Source organism: Centropristis striata, chromosome 14 (genome assembly GCF_030273125.1).
Source record: "Centropristis striata isolate RG_2023a ecotype Rhode Island chromosome 14, C.striata_1.0, whole genome shotgun sequence".
NCBI classification, from domain to species: Eukaryota; Metazoa; Chordata; class Actinopteri; order Perciformes; family Serranidae; genus Centropristis; species Centropristis striata.
In genome coordinates, this window is record NC_081530.1 from 21,836,200 (window position 1) to 21,858,461 (window position 22,262).

General features: G+C 41.1%; 1 protein-coding gene across 2 annotated transcripts in view; it reads right to left on the reverse strand.

Annotated features, from left to right (window-relative positions):
• Nucleotides 1-22,262, reverse strand: part of rbms3 (RNA binding motif, single stranded interacting protein) — a 340,839-nt gene that overhangs the window by 20,499 nt on the left and 298,078 nt on the right. For both annotated transcript variants that reach the window (XM_059350713.1, XM_059350712.1), the window contains 3 exons: nucleotides 15,349-15,392; nucleotides 12,328-12,424; nucleotides 8,225-8,275 (listed from right to left, as the gene is read on the reverse strand). In XM_059350713.1, coding sequence (XP_059206696.1) covers nucleotides 8,225-8,275; nucleotides 12,328-12,424; nucleotides 15,349-15,392 — 192 coding nt within the window. The remainder of the gene's footprint in view (nucleotides 1-8,224; nucleotides 8,276-12,327; nucleotides 12,425-15,348; nucleotides 15,393-22,262) is intronic.

The following is a 22,262-nucleotide window of genomic DNA, read 5'->3' on the forward strand; positions in this document are numbered from 1 at the left end:
AATGAGGTTATCATAAAAAACTTGAGATGGACAAGATATTTGGATGGCTTTGTACTGTGCCTGTGTGTATATGTGCGCATGAGAGGATCAGGATGCTAGATGAAGCATGTAACAGTATTTGTCATGTCTTCATGGGAGGTCCATTCCTCTCCACGCTCGGATCAACCATTCTCTGACTGCCTTTTGTAGACAAATGCATCACTTCACACTCAAGGATCTCTCCAGAATATTTCCCCTATGCACAAAAGAAAAAAAAAATTATAAATCCAATTAAAAAACAGAGCAAGCTCATAAAACCTGTCCACTAAAGCAAATCAGCTTTTGTATCAAAATATATTTCTGCTTCTATCACAAGATTTTTCGAGGTAATATCCAAAAGCTTATAGTGAAAATGCTGCAGCTCAATCTCTCTGTCAGTCACCCCGTGGCACTGCAACAATATCTCTCTTATATGAATGCAACTTTAACCCTGAACAGACGATTTTTTGCTGGCACCGGCACAGTAGCTGCAGTTGTACTCTGAAAGGGCAGTGGAGAAGAGAGAGATGGAGAGAGAGAGAGAGAGGGAGAGAGAGAGAGAGAGAGAGAGAGAGAGAGAGAGAGAGAGAGAGAGAGAGAGAGAGAGGGAGAGAGAGAGAGAGAGAGAGAGATAGAGAGAGAGAGAGAGAGGGGGAGGCAGGAGGGATGCAGTGAGACAAAAACAGGGAGAAATGAGAGGGAGATGTATAGAAAGAAGTAGAGAGAGAGAGAGAGAGAGGGATGAAAAGATAAAGAGAAGGGAGAAAGAGCAACTCAAGGACGACCGTAGCCCCGTCTCAAATTCTGCCTCGCCAGTCAAATCCATGAGACCGACATAATGTTCCCCTTCTGAATCCGCGAAACGTTTTACGTGTCAAGCGGGGAGATGGGTATCACACAGTGCACCGACTCACCCCCATCCGATGAGGGCAGACAGTTATGGTTCAATTCTAAGAGGCCCAGCGAGTGTCTATCCAAAGTCGAAGCCAGGGAGAACTGGCCGGGGTGCAACGCAGAGGAATTCAATAATTCACCTTCGGTATGTAAGAGCCAATGCACTCCAGCATATACACACTTAAAGCACATACAGTTCACGGTGAGGGGAAAGTAAGACGATGGATATGTCATGGGGAAAGACAGCAATGCTGCGCTTGGCTGGCACTGCAGCTACTCCGGCCCTCTTTAGCAGTTGAGTGTCCGCGTATGTGATTCAGATCTGTACGTAAGTGAGATTTACCATTAGAAACGTGTTTCTGCACTCAAACAATACATGTGTTTAGGCAGTTGTGCATGTGGGTTTTAGCTGCATGTGTGTGTTTGTCTTTTGGGGAATTAACTTCTTGTACTTTTCTCCTCTTCTGCAAGGTCTGCTGACTTGCGTAGCGCAGACCAAATAACAGAGCACAAAAGGCAAGCGGTCATGCTGTTCTGACATCCCACGCCTAACTGGCAAACAGAGCACAGCATTAAAAAGATCTGAGAGACAGTGTGAGGGAAGAAGAGAAAAAGGGAAGACAAGTGATGAACAGAAGGGGAAAAAAGAAGAACAGTGCCTGGAAGAACACGATGCAACCTCATTTAGTTGTCCACTTTAAAAAACACTGTCACTTTCTATCAGGTTCCACGCCGAGTGCATCTCGTCCATTAATTGGGGATAAACAAATTTTGAAAACTGTTTTCTCCTCACTCTCTCTGTCTTGCTGCTAACAGAGTGCCGGATCCTCCACGGGGATGAAGTCCAGTTTCGTATGGATGGACTTGTCAAACTTAATCTAGTCAGATAAAAAACCAACAACAACAACAAACACCTTTGCTGAAGCGGTACAAGCTGCAATGCTCCGGTTACTGTTCAATAAGTGAACTGTGGCTCAAGTTGTTCTGCAATTAACTACTGCAATTAATGTAACATCTTATTAAAAAAAGGAGTTTAAATTTTACTGGGAGGCTGAAATAAAAAAGTAACACAGCATCTACAGCAGCTAATTATCGAAGTTTTTATCTATATATTGCTCTACTGACCCATTACATCATTTTACAAACAAGCTAAATTTGTCCTAGTGAGAGCTACTTTAAAGGTCAGAAAATTATCTCTTTGCAAGTTCTTCATCCCAGTGGGAGCTCCTCGCCTAGACAATATATAATTATTGTTCTCATAGAAGGCATTAATAGGGGAGGAGTAATTTATTCAGCTCAAACAGAAAGGATAGATTACTCCAACGATCTAAAACATTCTCTCCATCTCTCTCACAAAGGGAATGTTTCTCTAAGGCGTTGTCTCAAATCACTACCTATTAACTACGGTGCAGTCAGAAATAGAAATAGAGTAGAATGGACATTAAAAGCAACATAGGATGGCCAGGGCTGTGGTCATTTTTATAGCTGTGTAAACAGACAACACAAAACACCACACAAACTAGAGTTCGTATCAAGAAAAATGGAAGACAATAAGGAGAAATGGACCGCCAGTGAAGCCTTTCTTCAGTATTTGTGTTATGGTGTAAGTGCAATGTGATTTTGACTAATCAACAACCAGCCGGCTCTCGTCAACTCATCGTTACTGTTAGCGGTGCAAATGCAAACAGAAAAAGAGCCCTCCACAGTGGGTAGTTCCTCTTCCCACAACTGTTTGGTCCAAAAATGCCCCAGTTTCGAACACAGTCAGAAGAATCTGCCACCAAAAGTTGGGTTCAGTTTACCTTCTACTGCTATTTGCAATCACAACTTTACAGTTTCTATCTTACAGTAGCTTCACTGACACAATGCCATCGTCTATTTGTTTGTTTATTTCATTTTTTGTGATTAGTTCATTGATAACCAAGCTAGCCATCAACTCTCTGGGGGCTAATGTGTTGCTAATACTATGAACTATATACCCGATATATGAGCTATCAATCAACCTACTTAATGTATAAGTGAAAAAAACAGTAACATTTATCTTTTTGGACAAACTAAGCTGTAGTCACCTGCTCCTGAGAGCCTGGTGCAGGTATGTAACCATGTTAACCTGCAGTGGTGGAATGTAAGTAAGCACATTTACTCAAGTACTATACTTAAGTACAATTTGGAGGTACTTGTACTTTACTTTGGTATTTCCATTTTATGTAACTTTATACTTTTACTCCACTACATTTTGAGGCAAAAGTACATACTTTTGTACTCTTACTTAAGTAAAATATGAATGCAGCAATTTTACTTATAGTGGAGTATTTCATAGTGCGGCATAGTACTTTTACTTAAGTAAGAGATCTGAATACTTTTTCCACCACTGTTAAGCTGTGACAACCTCCGTTCAACTAACATCTGCAATACCGAACAGGAAGTATGATGAACCTCTTGAGTTTTTTGGCTGTGAGGTATACGAATGGAAACAGGACTGCTACAAAATCTCTGATAACGTTTTAGTGCACTTAAAAGTTCAGTAGCAGTTTAACTACATTGTTACTGGGCTGGTAATAAGACATTTCAGGTCCTAATTTACCACTGGACACTTGACCAAAATGTTTGTTAACACACAAATGTGTCTGTTCTATCTGACTGGCTGGCTCACTGTGACCCCTTCCCCTTCCACACTTGACCGCCTCCATATTGCCCAGTCAACAGGAGCGCCATTGCCCAACGCTCCATTGGTTTAACACGCGACACGTGGCGGGACCAGCCAAACTGCGGCACAATCAATTGGTTCCTAATGCTTTGAGTAGGCCCCCGAGCTCTTGAAGCTAGCATGCTTGGGTAATTTGATGTGATTCACTGAGCTGGTGGCAGACTGTGTGTGTGTGTGTGTGTGTGTGTAAGGGGCGGTCTACTGTGTATGTAGCGGGTAGTGGATATGAGCACAGGTCATAAAGGGAGACAGATTGGTAGCTATGATCCAGTGACGACGGTGACAGCTGGGGTTAGCGACTAGCAGCCGTTTGGTGACAGAGAGAGCCTCTGGAACACAATGGGGACGGGGCCATGGGGACAGATACGGCCACATGGCTACTTCTGGCATGATGAGACGTACACCGCAGTACAATGCAGCTACTGGCTAGTGGAAACTGCCAATGGCTCCAAGAGGCCACATGACATAAGGCTGGAAGACTGATGGCCATCAGGCAGCCGTACGGTCTGGTTGGGAGTAACCAGTATGGACCACACATATGGCACTGAATAACACATACAGGACACACAAACATGTATGGGCAAACAGGAGCAGTTACATGAACATGTCTGTGTGCTGACAACAACAACAACACATGACTAAAGAGTCTCAGATGATGCCAGAAGATGGAGATGAAGAAAATAGTATGCACATATAAATATACACATTGTTATCGCCCGGAAGATATACACTCACTGACCACTTTATTAGCTAGGAGGGTGTACCTAATGAAGTGGCTGGTGTGGTCTTCTGCTGCTGTAGCCTATCTGCTTCAAAGTTGGACGTATTGGTTTCTATCACCTCGAACCAGGCCGAATCTGGCAAAATCAGGCTCCTATGACTTCTGGCATCAACAAGGCATTTTGGTCCGGAGAACTGCCGCTCACTGGATATTTTCATTTTTTTGTGTGTGGGAAAATACCAGTAGATCAGCAGTTACTGAAATACTCAGACCAGCCCGTCTGGCACAAACAACCATGCCACGTTTAAAGTCACTTAAATCATCTTTCTTTCCCATTCTGATGCTCCGTTTGATCTTCAGCAGCTCGTCTTCACCATGTCTACATGCCTAAATGCACTGATTTGCTGCCATGTGATTGGCTGATTGAGTATTTGCATTAACGAGCCGGTGTGCCTTATAAAGTGGCCGGTGAGTGTATTTATGTATACACATTTTACACACCAGTACAAATCACTGCAGACATGCTGTGCTGTTAAACTATTATTCTTGTCATTCTCCGTGTAATAATGTTAACCACTCATGACATTGTCACAGTCACAACAGGCAGTGAGCTTGTTAGCGAGCTAACGTTAATCCCGTGTGAAACAAGCATTAACCGGGAAAGTGCAACACTGACTGCAAAGGCATAAAGGCAGGCAGGGAAGAGAAGAGTTAAGAAACTCAGAGGACAGGCGGGAGGTCGCGTGGCTGAAATGCGAACGGAGTGGCTCAGAGGGCAGCTGCAGCTGGGTGTGGTGTGTGTGTCTGTGTCTGCCTCGCTGGTGGCCTGCTGCGACCAGATTACATGTTCACTGTCCCACAGCGGGAGTGGAAGTGAGATGGGTAGGACTGAGTGGTAAATGGCCACAGTGGGGAGCCACGCGGCTGGTTGAGCACTCTTCTAGTGAGTGAGTGAGTGCTGGACCATCAACTGCAGAGTCCAGCGTTTCCCAATTTCTTCAATCACAGGGACTCACAGGCAGTTGTCTGTCTGACTCGGGCTAACAATGCCATTGATTTCAATGTTGCTTGAGGCAAAACATAATTTTTCAATGAAAGTTGTAACAGAAACAGCAAAAAGAAAATATGAGTTAATTCTATTTTTTTGGGTGCCTGTAAACATTGGCAAATATAACTAATAACTGATAAAGGAAACACAATAAATGTATGTAATAAATAGCATTGCAATACATTTTTTTTAGAGATGACAATCCATAAAACAAATAAAAGAAAATAGCAATATAATAATAATAATAATAATAATAATAATAATATAAAAATATACAATTGAAAGCTGATGATAAAATTTAGTGTTATATAGCTATTATTGAACAATAGCTATCATCTATATTATCTATTATTACTACTTTAATTATTTAGGTTTTTCATATTATTATAAAGCATTTAGGTTGGTTTTTACTAACTATACAGCATGGTAATCTCCTGTACAGATCTTTTTAATAGTTTCTAGAGTGTGTGTTTCATTATTTAACTTCACTATATAATACTGAACTAGAAGATATTTCTCAAACATTATAAATCACAATAGTATGGCATTACCTACTGACCTGCATGCATATTCATTTAGTCATTCGTCCAGAATAGTGAACTTTGATACTACAGTATGAGTTAAGTTATGCTGCTCTGTGCTTCATTAGAGGTAACTCTGGAAAAAAATAACTCACGCTGCCCTCAGGGTGATTGTTTCTTTTCTAAAGATAAATAAATGCATCAGTAAAATGCTACAATAATTACATGCATATTATGTACTTTACTATAAATCACTTCATAGAGGTATAGCACACAATAATGCTTTTATTGTTGCTTTAAAAGATATGCTTATTTTACTGTATGACATACTCAAGTGCACATTTTTAGTTAGATGTGTATATCGCTAATTTTTGTCTGAACTGTTTTACAGCTATAAAGAGTCAAATACATGCCCTTGTCTGGTTCAGAGCAGCAAAGAACAATGTACACCGAATGCGCTTCAGGGACCAGGGAAAGCCTGAAGCAAACATTAAAGCCTCTGGCACAATGATTAAAAACCTCTAAGCAACAAAATGAGAAACACTCAGAGAGCTCAGATCAGTTAACGCGCAACCTTAAAACAATTTACTAAACCACTAATGCTCTTTGTTGCTACAACATTAGGAAATCTGGGATGTATTCCAATCAATGCTGCAGGTACGTTGCAGAAAACACGGATCCAAAAAAGTGAACATAAATACCAGGCTATTTGAGTCTCTGAAATCGTTCTTGAAACTTACGTATTTGTTGTTTGACTTGAAATAAAAACTGAAACATCCATCAAGTTTCACTTAAAGTAGTAAAATTTAATTTCGCCAGTGAGGAAAATACAAAATAACTCATTAGCGTGGATATTCCTTGCAGACTTTATTTTGGACTCTCAGAAAACGAATGTTCTGTGTTCTTCAACTCAGATGACTGGATGCAATTGGATGCAATGTAACTACCTCAGTTCTGCTGTGGCAGGCTGCGTTGCTCGTGAACTAAATCTAATTAATATTAATTTTTCCCTGTCTGCTGTCTGGGCTGGTAACCCAGAGCAACTGTCTACAGCCTGTCTGTATTGTGCTGCGGTCTGGCAAATGATGCTGAATCGCTCCCTGGCACATGCAACACCTATAAACTCCCCACCAAAAAAAAAATGTGTTTGTATACTTAGGAAAGATGGAAACATGTGTGGCAATCATCATTTCGCTATAAGAAGTTTTCATGTGGTCCTCTAATGGTATGTGCATGTATGCAATTTAGTAACATTTGACCTGCAGCTGAGAAAGAATGTGGCTTAAATGTTTTTCCAGGCATAATCTATTTTTTTGATCGTTCGTAATGCTCTAAATATAAAAAAAAAATCGTCCATGTTGTAAACTTATTTCAGTATGATCGTGCAATAAACTTATTATAATGAGTTCCTCCTAAAAACAGTTCAACAACTCTGCAGCAGAAAAGAGAAACCATACATTTGCAACCAGTAGCGTAACATCATGGAGATATGCCCCAGGGCATAGTAACACTCAGTGTTACCGTACCGACCCGCCTTGAGCTATTCCATTCACAAAAACAGGGGCCTGTGGCAATTCTGGACAGCTGCTTTCTTTTACTTCCTTCATGGGCCCCTGACGGTGTCTGGGCCCTGGTGCAGCTGCTCCGCTTGCACCATCGATATTTACGCCACTGTTTGCAACTCAGGTTGATGCCCCACAAGCCACACAAAAAAATGATGGTGACAATTTTAATTTTCCATAATCTCGGTCAGATCCAAGTCATATCACACATAACGCAGCAAACGCCATTCAAATATTCACAATATGCTCAAATACTCTTAAGTATGGAGGTTTTAAAGTGATTGAGTTTGGTTTTAATGCACCAAAATGGCTGAACTTTACACAAATTTGGTTGCGCCAGAGAATTAGGCTAATCAGGATGCTACAGATTACTGATAAATGGCTTTCTGGAAACTAAGAGTAGAATTGCAGAACTCTGGTAATTAGGAAAAACACAAAATCAAATTTTCCAGTATCTTGTCTGCTGTAAAATGTTTGCTGTCATAACTTCTGCGTTCCCTCTGATGCAAGCATCTGATTGGATTGTGTATTGTCGATGTCACACATTTGTGTTCAAAGTTCATATTTGATGCACAAATTGACAGAAAGAATGTGCAGTGTGTGCTACTATTGTGCTACACGCTGCACAATAGCCCCCTGGTGCAGCTGCACTGGTTGCACTGTCAATATTTACGCCACTGTTTGCAACTCAGGTTGATGCCCCCCAATGTGAAGTGAAGGGCAGCTACTGCAGGTGAGTGTGAGAATACTTACTGTAGGTTGCATAACATATTGTTGATGAGGCATCCATGACGTACTCTGGACCTGAGGAGAAACACATGATGGTGACAATTTTAATTTTCCATAATCTCAGTCAGATCCAAGTCATATCACACATAACGCAGTAAACGCTGTTCAAATATTCACAATATGCTCAAATACTCTTGAGTCTGGAGGTTTTAAAGTGATTGCGTTTGGTTTTAATGCACCAAAATGGCTGAACTTTACACAGATTAAGTTGTGCCAGAGAATTACACAAAGAATTTGAAAGTCTGGAGGCAGCAAATCTCCCTCCTGCCTTCTCATTTTTGCCAACAGTACGCCTTGTGCGCGGAGCCCATAAATTAGGTTCCCTCTCCATTATAATATTATTTTTAATGTTCTGCTCAAAATTCGAGGGACAGGCAGCTAGAGAGGACGCAGTATTTAAAAGTAAAAAGAAAGAGTGGTGGATAAAACATTTATTTTTTGTTGGCCACTGGATTCAGAGGTTTGCCAAGCTGTTACCAGAGGAAAATATAAGCAGACGTGCATATTCACAAATGTGCATGAGAAAGTTAAAGACATGGTGAAACAGTGACAGAGGAAATGATCAAGAGACTGGAGGAATGGAGGAACAAACAGAGTTTTTAGATGTGCTGGAGAGAGGAATTAGACAGCTTGTAGCAGACAAACACACAGGCTGGCCACTGATCCTGGTAAAATGATTAGATTAAACAAAGACAAACATGGAATAATCTGCTATAAGAGCAATCAATCCTCTGTGCCAACCCAAACGCGTGATTTGGATCCCCACCTAAACAAGCTTGATATTCTATAACATGAAGCCAAGTCTGTTTGTTTATACATGGCAGTATTTGTCCTCCCAGCTGAATGGGACAGCAGATAGACACAGAGAAAGCTTATCTTTAATCGCTCATTTTCATGCATGACCATCATGTGATTTATTTAATAGAGAGGCTCTAGTCAGCCTTAAGGCTCTTTTGCATTGCGTGACTTTGGGCTGACGATTGTTGACAATCATGGGACAAATGTGGTGAAATCGTTGTTCGTAAATCAAAAATGTGGTTTTGATAATAAAGGGTCCACCCATGGACCATTTAGAGCTTTTCATGGTCAAACATAGTCAGTCATTTAGGATTTTCTTTCAGTACAACCCAAACCAACCAATCGGAATACAAGTTAATATGATGCACAACAAACTAGAGAGTCATGCTGTGTCTCAATTCACATTTTTCCATACTTATTCTTGCTATTTAAGTGCATTCACACTGACAAATACGTTAAAATGCAATGCATAATGAGGACCTGGATGGTGAATTAAAAACAAGAACAAACAGCCAAATGTTCATGTTCGTTTTCAAACAACTATACCCTGTCAAAATCCTAGTACTAGTACTTGTCTCAACTACAAATGTAAGTATCAAATTGAGACACAGTGCTGTAAAATTAAACACATATTCACTGCTGTTTTGTTGTTTTATCTTCAGAGAGGAGATCAGAGAACAATGGAAATAACCATCCAGGCTTTATTTTGTTTTTATCCTATTATTATTTTTAACATATGTAATGGCATATGTCTTTTTTCATTATCATTAAATAAAATCAATCAATTAATCAATCTGACATGCCTCAAAAAACAGATTACATACAGTCTGACAGAGACTGTGAACCTGGTTGCGAATAGAAGCAGCTTGCACACTGTCGGCAGTTTCAGATTCAGATTATTTGAATAGTTTGCACAGAATGCAGAAAAAAGCAGCATAAAAAGGCTAACCAGGACGCTACAGATTACTGATGAATGGCTATCTGGAAACGAAGAGTACAATTGCAGAACTCTGGTAATTCAGAAATACGCATAATTTTTATTTCCATTATCTTCTCTGCTGTTAAATGTTGCTGTCATAACTTCTGCATCCCCCCTGATGCAAGCATCTGGTTGGATTGTGTGTTTTGGAGGTCCCACATGTGAGTTCAAAGTTCACTTTTGCTGCACAACTTGACAGAAAGAATGTGCAGTGTGTGCCACTATGGCTCCCGCTGCTTCCTGGGAGAGTGCAGCCTCTCTCTGATGGAAATGATGGTCCAATGGTAAAATCCTAAAACAATAAAAGTTTAACCAGACAGCCACAGGCAGAGTGCTATCAAGACAGTTATGAATGGAAATTGCTCAAATGCAGCACTCAGGATCCAGAGACCCAGAAGATTTGACTTCTTTCCAAAGGACCTAAAACAGCTCTGCTGGACTGGTTTTTCTTATTCTTCAATGAGTAAAGTTGTCTACAGCTACAGTAGGTTTAGTGTGAGTAAACTGTATAATGAGCATGACCTGAGAAGTTCCTTACTTCTGGCTGAACTTTACAGCTTGTGTTACCGTTTAAAACAGCCTGTCAGCCAATAAGCCAAAAGCCGGTAAGTCAGTCTTTCAGCTGCGCGGTCAGCCAGTTGGACGTCCATCCAACCAGTCACACGTAAAGCCAAACAACCAGCCAGTTAGCTAGTTAGTGAGCCAGCCAGCCAGGCAGCAAGCCAGCCAGCCAGCCAGCCAGCCACATATTTAGTTATCCAGTGAGCCAGTCTGCAGAGCCAATGATGTAAACCAGGCCACGGCTGGCTGGCGGCACTAGCTGAGATCTTGGTGGTGATCTGGCCTGGACTGGCTCCTGTCATGTGGATCATCAAAGCTGTTTTTCCAGGAAACAAAGCCAATCATCAGTCAGGCTCACCGGAGGCCGGCTTGAAAGAACATCAGAGCACTGCTTTTGGCATGGGTCATTTGCAGATTTGATAAATCAATGCCACCAAACTAGTAGCTCAAAAAATATCCACTCAACATAAACATAAAAGCCTGAATGGCACATACAGTCATTTCTGTGCACCTTGAGATTTTCATTACAAAGGCGATAGTTTCCATCATAAAAGGAAGCGATTTCCTTTTGTCTGGTGTATGTGGCTGCCTGGCTTGTCTTCTCTTTTTCTTTTCCCCCTGTCTCTTTGTACTTGAACAGAAGATGAAGGACTCACCTTCCTGCCGTGACTGGCTGAAGGGCAATATTACAGGAAGCGGTGGCAGAGCTGCCCGATATTGAAACTGTGAGGATTAATATTCCTCAAAAGCCTGGCCATTGTTTTTGATAAATCAATTTGGGAAGCCTTCCGAGAGCGGATTAGAGACGCGCCCTGGCCCACTTTCCTCCCTCCTCCTCTTTCCCCTACCCCTCCACCGCAGGTACTGGACCAGAGTTTTAATCAAGCGTGCCTCAAAGACGGGCACAGCAACCTTCAGCAACACCCCCCTCCTCTCCGCCCCCCCACCTGAGCCATCGCTATCACTACCACCCGCACTATCTGTCCTCCTCTCCCTAGTTGTCTTTCTCTCCATCTGTCCCTTCTATTTTCCCCATCTATCCTTCATCTCCTTCCTCTTGCTCACTATCCTCATCTGTCTGTCTCTGCATACCAAACAGAACCGATGTTAAACGATAGTGTCTGAGCGAGAGGGCACAGTGGCAGCGCCTCTTGATGTTTAGATTCGGCAAAGGGTGCTGCGTGAAATGCGCGATGACGGAAAACGGTTAACGCTCTTGACATCTCACACAGCCAATTTTCACGTTCCTGTTCTGTTCTCTTTCATTACGCCGCAGATCACAGCCGTGAGGAATGTGGAAATTCACTTTGGAAGAGGAAGCGATTGTATCCAAGTAAAAAAAAAAAAAACGCAAAAAAAAAAAAAATCCCTTTATTGCGCTGGCAGCGGAGGGAGCACAAAAGAGGTCAGGAAACTGGGAGGGAGGAAAGTGTTTGTTTTTCCTAGACACTTTCATTCTTGATGGGTGATTTTATTTTTTTCTACCCTGTCAGCCTTTTTAAATCCCCTTTTTGTTGCTTGTTTTCTGATGCCTGTTGTGTTTGCCGCCTACATAACAGATGTCATCAGGCACAGCTGGAGCGGCGAAGAAACGATGAGAGAAGAAGAGAGAACCTCACGCTGTTCCTGCAGCCCGCCTCCTCTCTTCCGTCCCCTTACACAAAACAAACCCTCATATTACACATTCACGTACAGCAATCTACCCATAATGCACTGCATTATGGCCCACCTGATATGTGGAAACGGGGGAAGCAGCGATGAAGGGCGTGATGGAGGTCTGTGCAATCATGCGGTTGGTGGCGATGCTGTAAGGCGAGGAGTAGAACCTGAGGAGGGAGATAAAGAAAGAGAAGAGGACACAGCATAATTAGTTTGTAAAACTCATATTAGGTGAAGGTGCAACATTATGTAAACATGAAATGATGTTGCCTTATTACAAAAGCGCTTTATCAACAGACAGATCTTTGTCCATACAAAGTTTTCTCTGTCTATATAACAAAGAAACACAAGAGCGCAAACACACACAGACACACACAAACACGCTGTCGATTCATCCTGCAGCTTGTTCCGAACAAACATTCAGCCATATATTGTATTTCGAAACACCACATAAAAGTTTCATGAAGTGTCTTATAGCGTTCTCAATTGAAAAGTCGGGTTTTATCACATCAAATTGAGCTTTGTCATCGTATAAAGTAGGAGGTTGTCTGTATTTTCTTTTTCTTCTCGTATTAGGGCTACATAACACTGTGCCGTGACGGCTGGCCAGCTTAAGCAGCTCGCTCGTAGGCTGAGCTTGTGGAAAACTCAATGCATTTCAAGAAGGTAAGGTTTGACATGAGCTGCAGAGAAGCGAGGTGGTCGGCTTCGCTTCTTTATCTTATTGCTGAAGCTTTATAGCGACCGAATGTGGCTGTTATCCCCCGGGAGGCTAAGTGGAACGTCCAACAGTCCCTGTCAGATGAGGTGAAGATCATATTACTGGCCGAGAATATAAAGTTACTGTATGTACTGGGTTTGACAACTTCACATTTGACATTTAAAATACAGAATCAGCTCTTCATGTTGTGTTTTACACTATATTTTAACCCAGATGTTGCGGTTGGAGTCCTGGAAACAACATGTCCACTTTACCAGCTCAAAAAAAACATTGTTTTATCAGCTTCATACTTCAAAAATGGCTAGAAACAGGATTTTGAAGTTTCAGAAGTTCAGTACAGACAATGCACTTACATCTGTTTGGGTATGAAACTTACATTGGGTTTTTATTATACTCCATATCTGTGCTAGAGATTTCCAATCCTTTAATAACCCCCAAATTAAAGTTTTTGAAACCAAATCGATTTTTATATGTTATTCCAAAGGTCTTGGTATATTGATGTAATATTCTGGAGGGTTTTTGACCAATTTTATCCCTTCTCGAATAAAAAAAAAGCCTAATTTAACACCAGATGTGTGTAAAAAATGGTATCAAACCAAAAATTGCTGCAACAACTTATGAGAGATAGTTGAGCATGGAAATGGACTCCAGAAAGCCATACATTAATGTTCTGAACCCTTACACATCATAGTCTTTTATCGGGCACTCATTGGCACTATTCAAATACTTGAATACTTGTTATTGAAGTATATTACAAGACCTTAACTTTTGTTTCTTTGTTTCGTTTGTATGTTGCAAATTAAGGTCACTTGCGTTCTTTTATATTATTATATTATTATTATACTGATTGGTCAGATGCCATGGTGTCACTTTCTGTGACGTAGCCTGATCTTCGATGATTATCCAGGAGAAATTAATTTTGAATGTCTGCTGAAGTTACCAAATATGGTTATTTGCCTGATAAAGGGTAATAGGCTTAATGAATTGATTAATTACGTCATTTTTATTAGAAATGTATGACGAGAAAATCTTGACTTCTATGTATCATCTATTGTTGACCTACTATCACCCCCTAAATATCCACTGCCCACAACTCTCTATAAAAGTAGGCAGAATGAATAAAGGGATAACTCCCAAATTCAGAATAAATCGGAATTTGAGTTTCTCTTATTGTACTTTTACAATAGTTCACAAGAGGTCAAACAGGAAGCTAAACCTGACACTAAACGTGAGTAATGTTACTATGTAGAATAACATATAGTAGATTTCTCCCCTTTGGAGGCTTTCTGGGGACATCCAACTGGGAAGAGGCGCCGGAGTAGACCAAAGCACACTCTGGGGAGGTTATATATCTCATCTGGCTTTGGGAGGAAGTGCAAAACGTTGCCGAGAAGAGGGACGTCTGGTCTACCTCGCTTAGCCTGCTGCCACCGTGACCCGGCCCCGGATAAGCGTCAGGAAATGGCTGGATAGACGGATAATCCAATTTGCACTTTTTGATGAATTTTGATGTTCCAGTAATCACAGTCTGGCAAAATGTGAAGTGGCATTTCTTTTTTTACATTTTCAGTGTAACTACATTTTTATTTTCTACTTCATATTAACGTCTAAATTAAACTGACGACATACCTCGACATTTTTTGCTATCTGTCTTCTATTTTTTACATTGCACTTGCATGGAACCGACTTCTTTTACATTCTTTGCTACTAAATTCAGCCTATTTCCTTTTTTTTAAACACGATCATTAAGCCAAACTTCAGGTCGAATAAATTATGAGTGAATGATTCCTTTTCCCAGCAGGTCTGTAGCTTTACACAAATATCTGTTGGATTATAATTTGGCGGATTTGCAGCAAAGCAGGCTTTTACATGGCAGCCTGTTTGTAAGGAGTGATGCTTTTCATCCCGTTTTTTTTGGGTTGAGATTGACTCCGAGTCGCTGGGGGATAAGTGGTTTAGGAAGCGGGGAATGAGGAGCTTCCTGTGAATGACGGAGGCCAGAGGGAGATAGAGGGGAGCCTCAAACACTCTCCTTCCTGTCTCAGTACTGCGGGGGAAAATAAAACATGTTGCCGGGTCATTTATTTCCACACAGCGCCATTAAGTCATGACACAAAGACACACAAGAACACACACATACATGGAGACCCAAACACACACAAAAGCCCACTCAGCCACCCTTTGCCGTTTCTCACCCGACCAACGAAAACCAATATTTGAAGTCTATATAGATTTTCCTAATCAAACAGTAACAAAGTGCAGCCACTACATTAATCTTCATGTATGGCAGTAGTATTGACTGGGGTCGTATGAGCCAAGAGGTGAGTGTATTAGATGGTGCCAAGGATGGATTGGCCGTCAAGCTCTTACCCATTCTGCATTGCAGCGGGATCATATGTTAACGCCATGCCAGTCTGAAAGAGAGAGAACAAAAGACATTAATTACTCATAAATCACAATTAAATGAAATTACATTTAACTGCAACAAGGGGAAATGTGACAATTGAACAGACATTACAGATAACTTTATCCTTTTTAAATCTTTTTGTCTGAATTTTGCTTCTTGGGAATATGTGCCTATTAATTATTTTTGTTAAGAGTTAGATGGGAAGATTGTATGTTTTTACATTCTGTGTTTTTGTACCGATTAAACAAATGAGATATAAGGTTTTAATTACTGGGCTGACACAGACAACTAGCTGTTTTCTTGTTTCCAGACTGTTCGGAGTCTTGATATTTTGTGTACGGACATGAGAGTGGAATCATTTTGTCATCAAGTTTCTGTAAAAAAGCCAAAATAGCATATTTTCAAAAATGTCAAACTACTTCTTTAAGTCTTATTGACATGCATAGTACCAGAAACTGAGGAGGAAACAGAAATCCTGCAAAACAAAACATTTTAGTAGGTAAAACTTTATAGGTTAAGATTAATATTTTGGTCTAAATGGTGTATTATATATACATTGTGCATGTGCATCAAACTGCATTCTGCTGCTGTCACTGTCTGTATCTTCTGTGAGTCTTTGTGAAACCTGTCGATATGTTCCTGCATCAATGTCACCCACCATAATTCGCTGTACCTTTATTGTACTTGGGGGAATAACGCGATTTATACCCTGATTCTTTTTGTATAAAATAAATTTAATCAAATCAAAATCAACTCATTTTCAAATTGGAAAAACTGACAAGTGACAGAGCCAATGTGGGCAAAAGCCTAGTCGATAGGACAAAGTGAATTGGTATTGAGAACGCCTCCTTTTCTATTTCAATCACGTACAATCATGTATTTATGAATGAGAGGAAATGAAGAAATGCCCTTTGGAGAGAAAGGAGTGAGCGGAAAACTGAGTTCTTTGTCTGCGGATGGTGTGTGTCTAAGTGTGTGTGTGTGTGTGTGTGTGTGAGGCCCTCTTAGAGTCCAGGAGAGAAACCTGTGCACCACAATCCGTCATCTGCATTCCTGAAGGTTCTCTCCCGGAGGAGAGCTAATCCGATTTCTTTTAACGGGAGGCTGCTGAGGACGGCAGATTTCATCAGCATACACACACACACACACACACACACATACACACACACACACACACACACACACACACACACACACACACACACACCCTTTTCTTGCCCTTCCTCTCTCTTCCTTTGCTCTCTCTCCCTCCCTCCTTTCTTTCTCCGTCATCTTGTGTTCTTTTTCTTTCTCTCCTTACCTCCCTCTCTTCATCCCTCATCTCTTAATCTACCCTCCTCCCGTCTTTCTGTACCACTTTTTTGCCCTTGTTCCTCCAGAGGGCTACCTACACTGAGTTATACTGCTAAGGGAATAGTGGCTCAGAGGAGCAGGGGGGATCAGTGAGCCGGACCAAACCTGCAACGGTGAGGGGATGAATAAAAGTGTGAGTGGTGGAAGGTATTTGTGTTCGATTTCTGAGTCTATTTGCACAACTAGTTAAAAAAGGCTTTCAGAGACATTATATGTAAAGCTGTAAAGGCCTTGCATCAGCTCCTGTGTTATTTAAATAAAATCTTCTTTGTGTTTTTTCACCTTCACTGTCTGTGAGTCTCTGTCTCTGTATTCATACACCGTCTTTACTAAATTTGGGATCAAGACTGCGTGTTTGTGCACGCGAGTGTGTGTTCACATGCGTGCTAATAGCGGTGGCAGACGCGGCCAGCTGTCTGGTGAGGCTGATAACTCCCCTAAGTGCTGCCCTTGGTTCCGTGTTGCTGATGAATTCCACAGCAGAGAATCTGCTCCTGACCGGAGACCCTGCATGGCCGATGACTGATTACTGATGCAGTCAGCTTTTTTGGCTCTGCCGCAACAAGGGGAAAGAGGAAAAGACAGAGACAGTCTGTGTATGTTTTTGTCTGAGCTTGATTCAAGATTGCATTAAAAAAAAAAAACCTTGATACTGTACAGATCCTGGAAACAAAGCTTGGCCCTGAGAAAAGCTGCCACGAAACAGGCCGGGCTTTCGAAGAAAGAGAAGCAACTTATGTATGTTCTTTTTTTGAACGCCAAATCAAGTTACGCTTCCTCACTTAATGCAGTAAACATGATTAGAGCTGCTACTAATGTCTATTTTATTAGTTGATTAATCAAAACGATTACTTTTCCTCCAAAAAATCTAATTTCATTCATTTTATTTTGACAAACTGTATATCATTGCATATTGCAGCACAAAACAAAAACAAAATAATTTGAAGCAGTGGCCTGTCACTAAAATGAGAATAGATGGGCTCAATCCAAGATCGGGCCACCTGAGGTGAGCTGAAGCTGTTACTAACTTGAAAGCTAACGTTTTCACTTTAATCAGCTGGAAGACACGGGATCCTGGCTTTGGGTCTTGAGGAGTTGTAGCGTTATTTATTCACTAACAAAAAGCCTAAACACACAATCTCGCCCAATGTCAGCTGGGATTAACTCCCCGCAACCGAGTTCGGATAATCGGTGAAGAATAATGAATGAATGTCCACACATTCACTGCTATGATGCAACTGCCAGCTCTCTCTCTCTCTATTAACAACAGGCTCTGCGTCACTGCAGCAATTTGGCCAGAACATCCAACTAAACAGAGCTGCAGCATGGACGGAGACCAGGCTCACAGCTTATCGCCAGATGACAAGAAATTACAAAAAAATATATTAATTATTAAAAAACCTTCAAAATACTGATGTTAGTGCATTTTCAGCGTCAGTGTCATTGTTGCTGCTGCAGCAAATATGGTTTAAAAAAATGTATTTGCAAAGATTTTGTATATAAAAATGTGGCAAAATAATACAAAAAACAACAATCACAGCTGGATCCAAACTTAGAAAAAAGCAGCAGGAATGACTCAGTTGCTGCTTCTTGTAGTCAATCATTAATTCAAGTTTTTTCAAGTTGTGAATAATGATCTTGCACTGAAATCTTTTTTTAATCTGTGCTTTAGGGTGCACAAAATCAATTTTGTCTTGCTAATGCATTTTCAGTGCAAATATGAATGCATGTTGCTGTACTAATAAGGCACGTGAAAATATGTGTGTGCACATGTACTAGAATCCATATTCCGTACACACATATCCTAAGAAAGGGTCGGGTGAGGACAGCCTATATTAGGCAGCTGTAAGGACACCTGTGCTGTACTGTTCTGGAAAACTGAGCCGAGCCATCGTATCCGTGTCCTCACACACACACACACACACACACACACACACACACACACACACACACACACACACACACACACACACACACACACACACACACACACACACACACTGACCCACTCCCTCCTTGTATTATTGCCTTCCATACACAGATTCACTCTCAATTTTTTCTCCCCTCCTTGTGGCCACACACACACACACACACACACACACACGGACATCTGTCAGGCTTTCACACAGAGTGGAAAGCCGGATGTTTTTTCCATCTTCACTCATTCCCCTAGAGTAGGTGCTTGAGAAGTGTGACTTTGAAAGTTTTTGTGTGTAGGAGTGTGTGTTGGTGAAAGGGAGCGAGGAAGTGAAAAACAGGGGGAGAGAGAGAAAGAGAGAGAGAAAGGAATGAGCACCCATGGCGCTTATGTCTGTGTGTGTGTGTGTGTGTGTGTGTGCGCACGGCGAAAAAAATGCAGTGACTAATATGTTTGTCAGCATGAGACAGCGAGAGACAGCACTTTCTAGACTCCCACTTTGGGTAGTTTACAAGAAAATCTGTCATATATTTCTCAATCCTCACCATCAGCCCACCCTGCAGCACTCAACCCCATGTAACTCCTGACTGATCATGCAATGTGTTCCATCTCTTTCTTTCTCTTAGACTCAGTGAGTCACTCGCTCTCTCTCTCTCTCCATATGTTGCTGTGGGATCTGGGAAGGCTTCAAACACAGTGAAGAAGAGACAAGGAGACAGAGTGGGAAAGCGAGAGATGGCAAGAAGGAATAAGGGTTTAAAGAGAGGAAGGGAGTTAGAAAGAGAGGTAGAGAGACGTGGAGAAAGAGAGAGTGTCAAGGAACGTGTGAGCTGTTGCTCCCCTTCATCTGCCTGCCACACGGAGGGAGGTGAGGAATGGCCTCAGCTCTGATAAACGGACTAACATGAGATGCCTATCTCCCATCTTCCCCTGCCCTGCCTGTACAGCTGATCAATGACCACAAGGACACACACACACACACACACACACACACACACACACACACACACACACACACACACACACACACACACACACACACACACACACACACACACACACACACACACACACACACAAACACACACACGGCTTACTCTACCTATAAGGGCCTCTCTGTTGACTCTATAGGTGTAAATGTGTGCAGAATGCAGTGCAATCTTACAGCAGTACGATTGGATCACAGCCAGATTTTAATCAGGGCTCTCACACGTTCTATAACATCAAATTCAAGGACCTTTCAAAGACTTTCTAGGATCCACTTCTTCAAATTCAAGGACCCAAGATTGCACATTTTGAGACACAGTTCAGGGTTAATTACTGTTACAAATCTGAGCAGTTTTAAGATGAAAACTACCAGGCTTAAAAGAAGCTCACAGACAACAATTAAAAGATAGGTTGTCTCAATTGTGTCCTGTTACGTACACATATGTGATCATTACACTTGAAGCAGGTGGCACTTGAAACAACGACACACCTGCAGGAGACACATGCAGGCAACGTAGCCAATTTACTAATATTACAGGTGCATCTCAGTTAATTAGAATATCATAGAAAAGTTTATTTATGTCAGTAATTCAATTCAAAAAGTGGAAATAATACATTATATAGATCCATTACAAACTTAAAATGTATTTAATTTCTTCTAATTATAATGATTATGACTTATATTTAATGAAGACCTAAAATTCAGTGTCTCAAAAAAAAGTAATATTGCAAAAGACCAATTTCAAAAAGTTAGTTTAATATGGAAATGTTGGCCTCTGACAAGTATGTCTGTCTATATGCACTCAATACTTGGTTGGAGCTATTTGGCTTGAGCTACTAGAAATGGACTTTTCCATGATATTCTAATTAATTGAGATGCACCTGTATGTGTAAAACAAATATCAAATATCTCTATTTTCTAATCTTGAAATAATATTCTTTCATATCATATTAATATTCTTAAATCTTTCAACGATTATGTCTCTTGATTTTTTCCCTAAAATTCACAAACTTTCAAGGATTTCAATGACCTGTGGGAACCATGGTGAATGTAATAATTTTTCCCTCTTAAGCAAGGCAAGAAGAAAAGCTACAGATGACCCTTTCCTCAGCAAAGGATAATAAGTAGAGCAGCCCTCTAGCTCCGCCCACCTAATTAGCATATTCAGATGAGATCAAACTGGGGGCAGAATTAAGATAGGTGTACATGCAGAGGCCTACTGAGTGATCAGAAGTCAATATCCAGATAATGTTTCCAAATGTATCTTAATACCAGGTTCAAATGAGGTCTGCAATATGTAGCGCTATGCAGGATTTTCTTAAAAAACAATGCATGGACACATACAGAAGTAATCTCTCTCAATCATCACTTATAACCCACTAGAAGTATGTGGCAGTGACAGTATCTGCAGACCCTGTTTTCTTCTTATTTTGCTGTGTTCTGCACATTTCAGACCAGCACACAGGTGAAATTTGTAAAAGTGAGCAACCAGGTGACGTCACTTTCTTAATGTGTGTCTCCTTTGTGCTCTAATTTAATCTATTTCTTTAATATAAGTTGAGAGAAATCTGAGATAAAAAGGTTTATCTGTACATTTAAGTCAAACATAAGTGTATAATGATGAAGCCAAGCCCCCGTTGGTCCCTGAGCTCATAATGACATCAAATAGAGCACACCAGTGCTGTTTTAGTGCACATGCACATGGGAAATGCTATCAACAAAAACACTGACGATGAATCAATAAAGAAAAGAAATCTGTCTGCAGAGAGCCTTCTTTTCTCCATGTTTGATATTTCCGCCTTGGTATTGTGTCTTGAGTGTGGCAGTCTTCCAAAAATAAAAATTTAAAGCACTTGGTTGAAGTTATGGAGGGATTGGGGTCTTGATGAAACATCAGGAAAGTCAAAGATGACTTAAACATATTTTACAGGAGGTGAGACGTGTTAGGCAGCTGTTTCACGCTTCAAAAGATAGTGTGTGTTTAATGTAGAGGAGGTAAAAGGTGGGGAATAAATACAGAAAAAGGACAAAAGGGGTGTTTCCTCCATTTTGACAGAGTAGCATTTTTCCTTTATCCTTATCACACACACACACACACACACATACAGTCATCTCATACATAGCTCCAGTCAGAGAGCTGACCCTGTCAGTGTGTGGGCCTGCGAGGGGATGTAGCAATGTGATTTAGGTTAAACACGCTTCACTGGCTTAAAGGTGTGAGGGCTGCTGAACACATGATGGACAGACACAAACACACACATGGATAGCGTAATACTCCACCAACACACACACGGAGCTACTCTGCTGCCCACAAAGAGCATGTGTATTCTGAAGGACAAACATTTCATCTCTCCTGGACTCCCCTACCTTGCAGTTTCAGCACAACTGTCAGCCTCACTGTTTGTGTGTGTATGAGTGTGTGTGTGTGTGTGTGTGTGTGTGTGTGTTCAGTCTCTTCTATATAGTCCAGTCTGAAGCGCTCCTCTAGCCGTCTCCTCTGCGTGTCCTTCCCAGTATAGCTGCTTGGTAGCCTATGAAGACTTTAACCTTGCCCCACATGTTGCTGATGAATATGTTACCATAGCGATGTATCCAATTTCTGGATTCTGATGTATGGC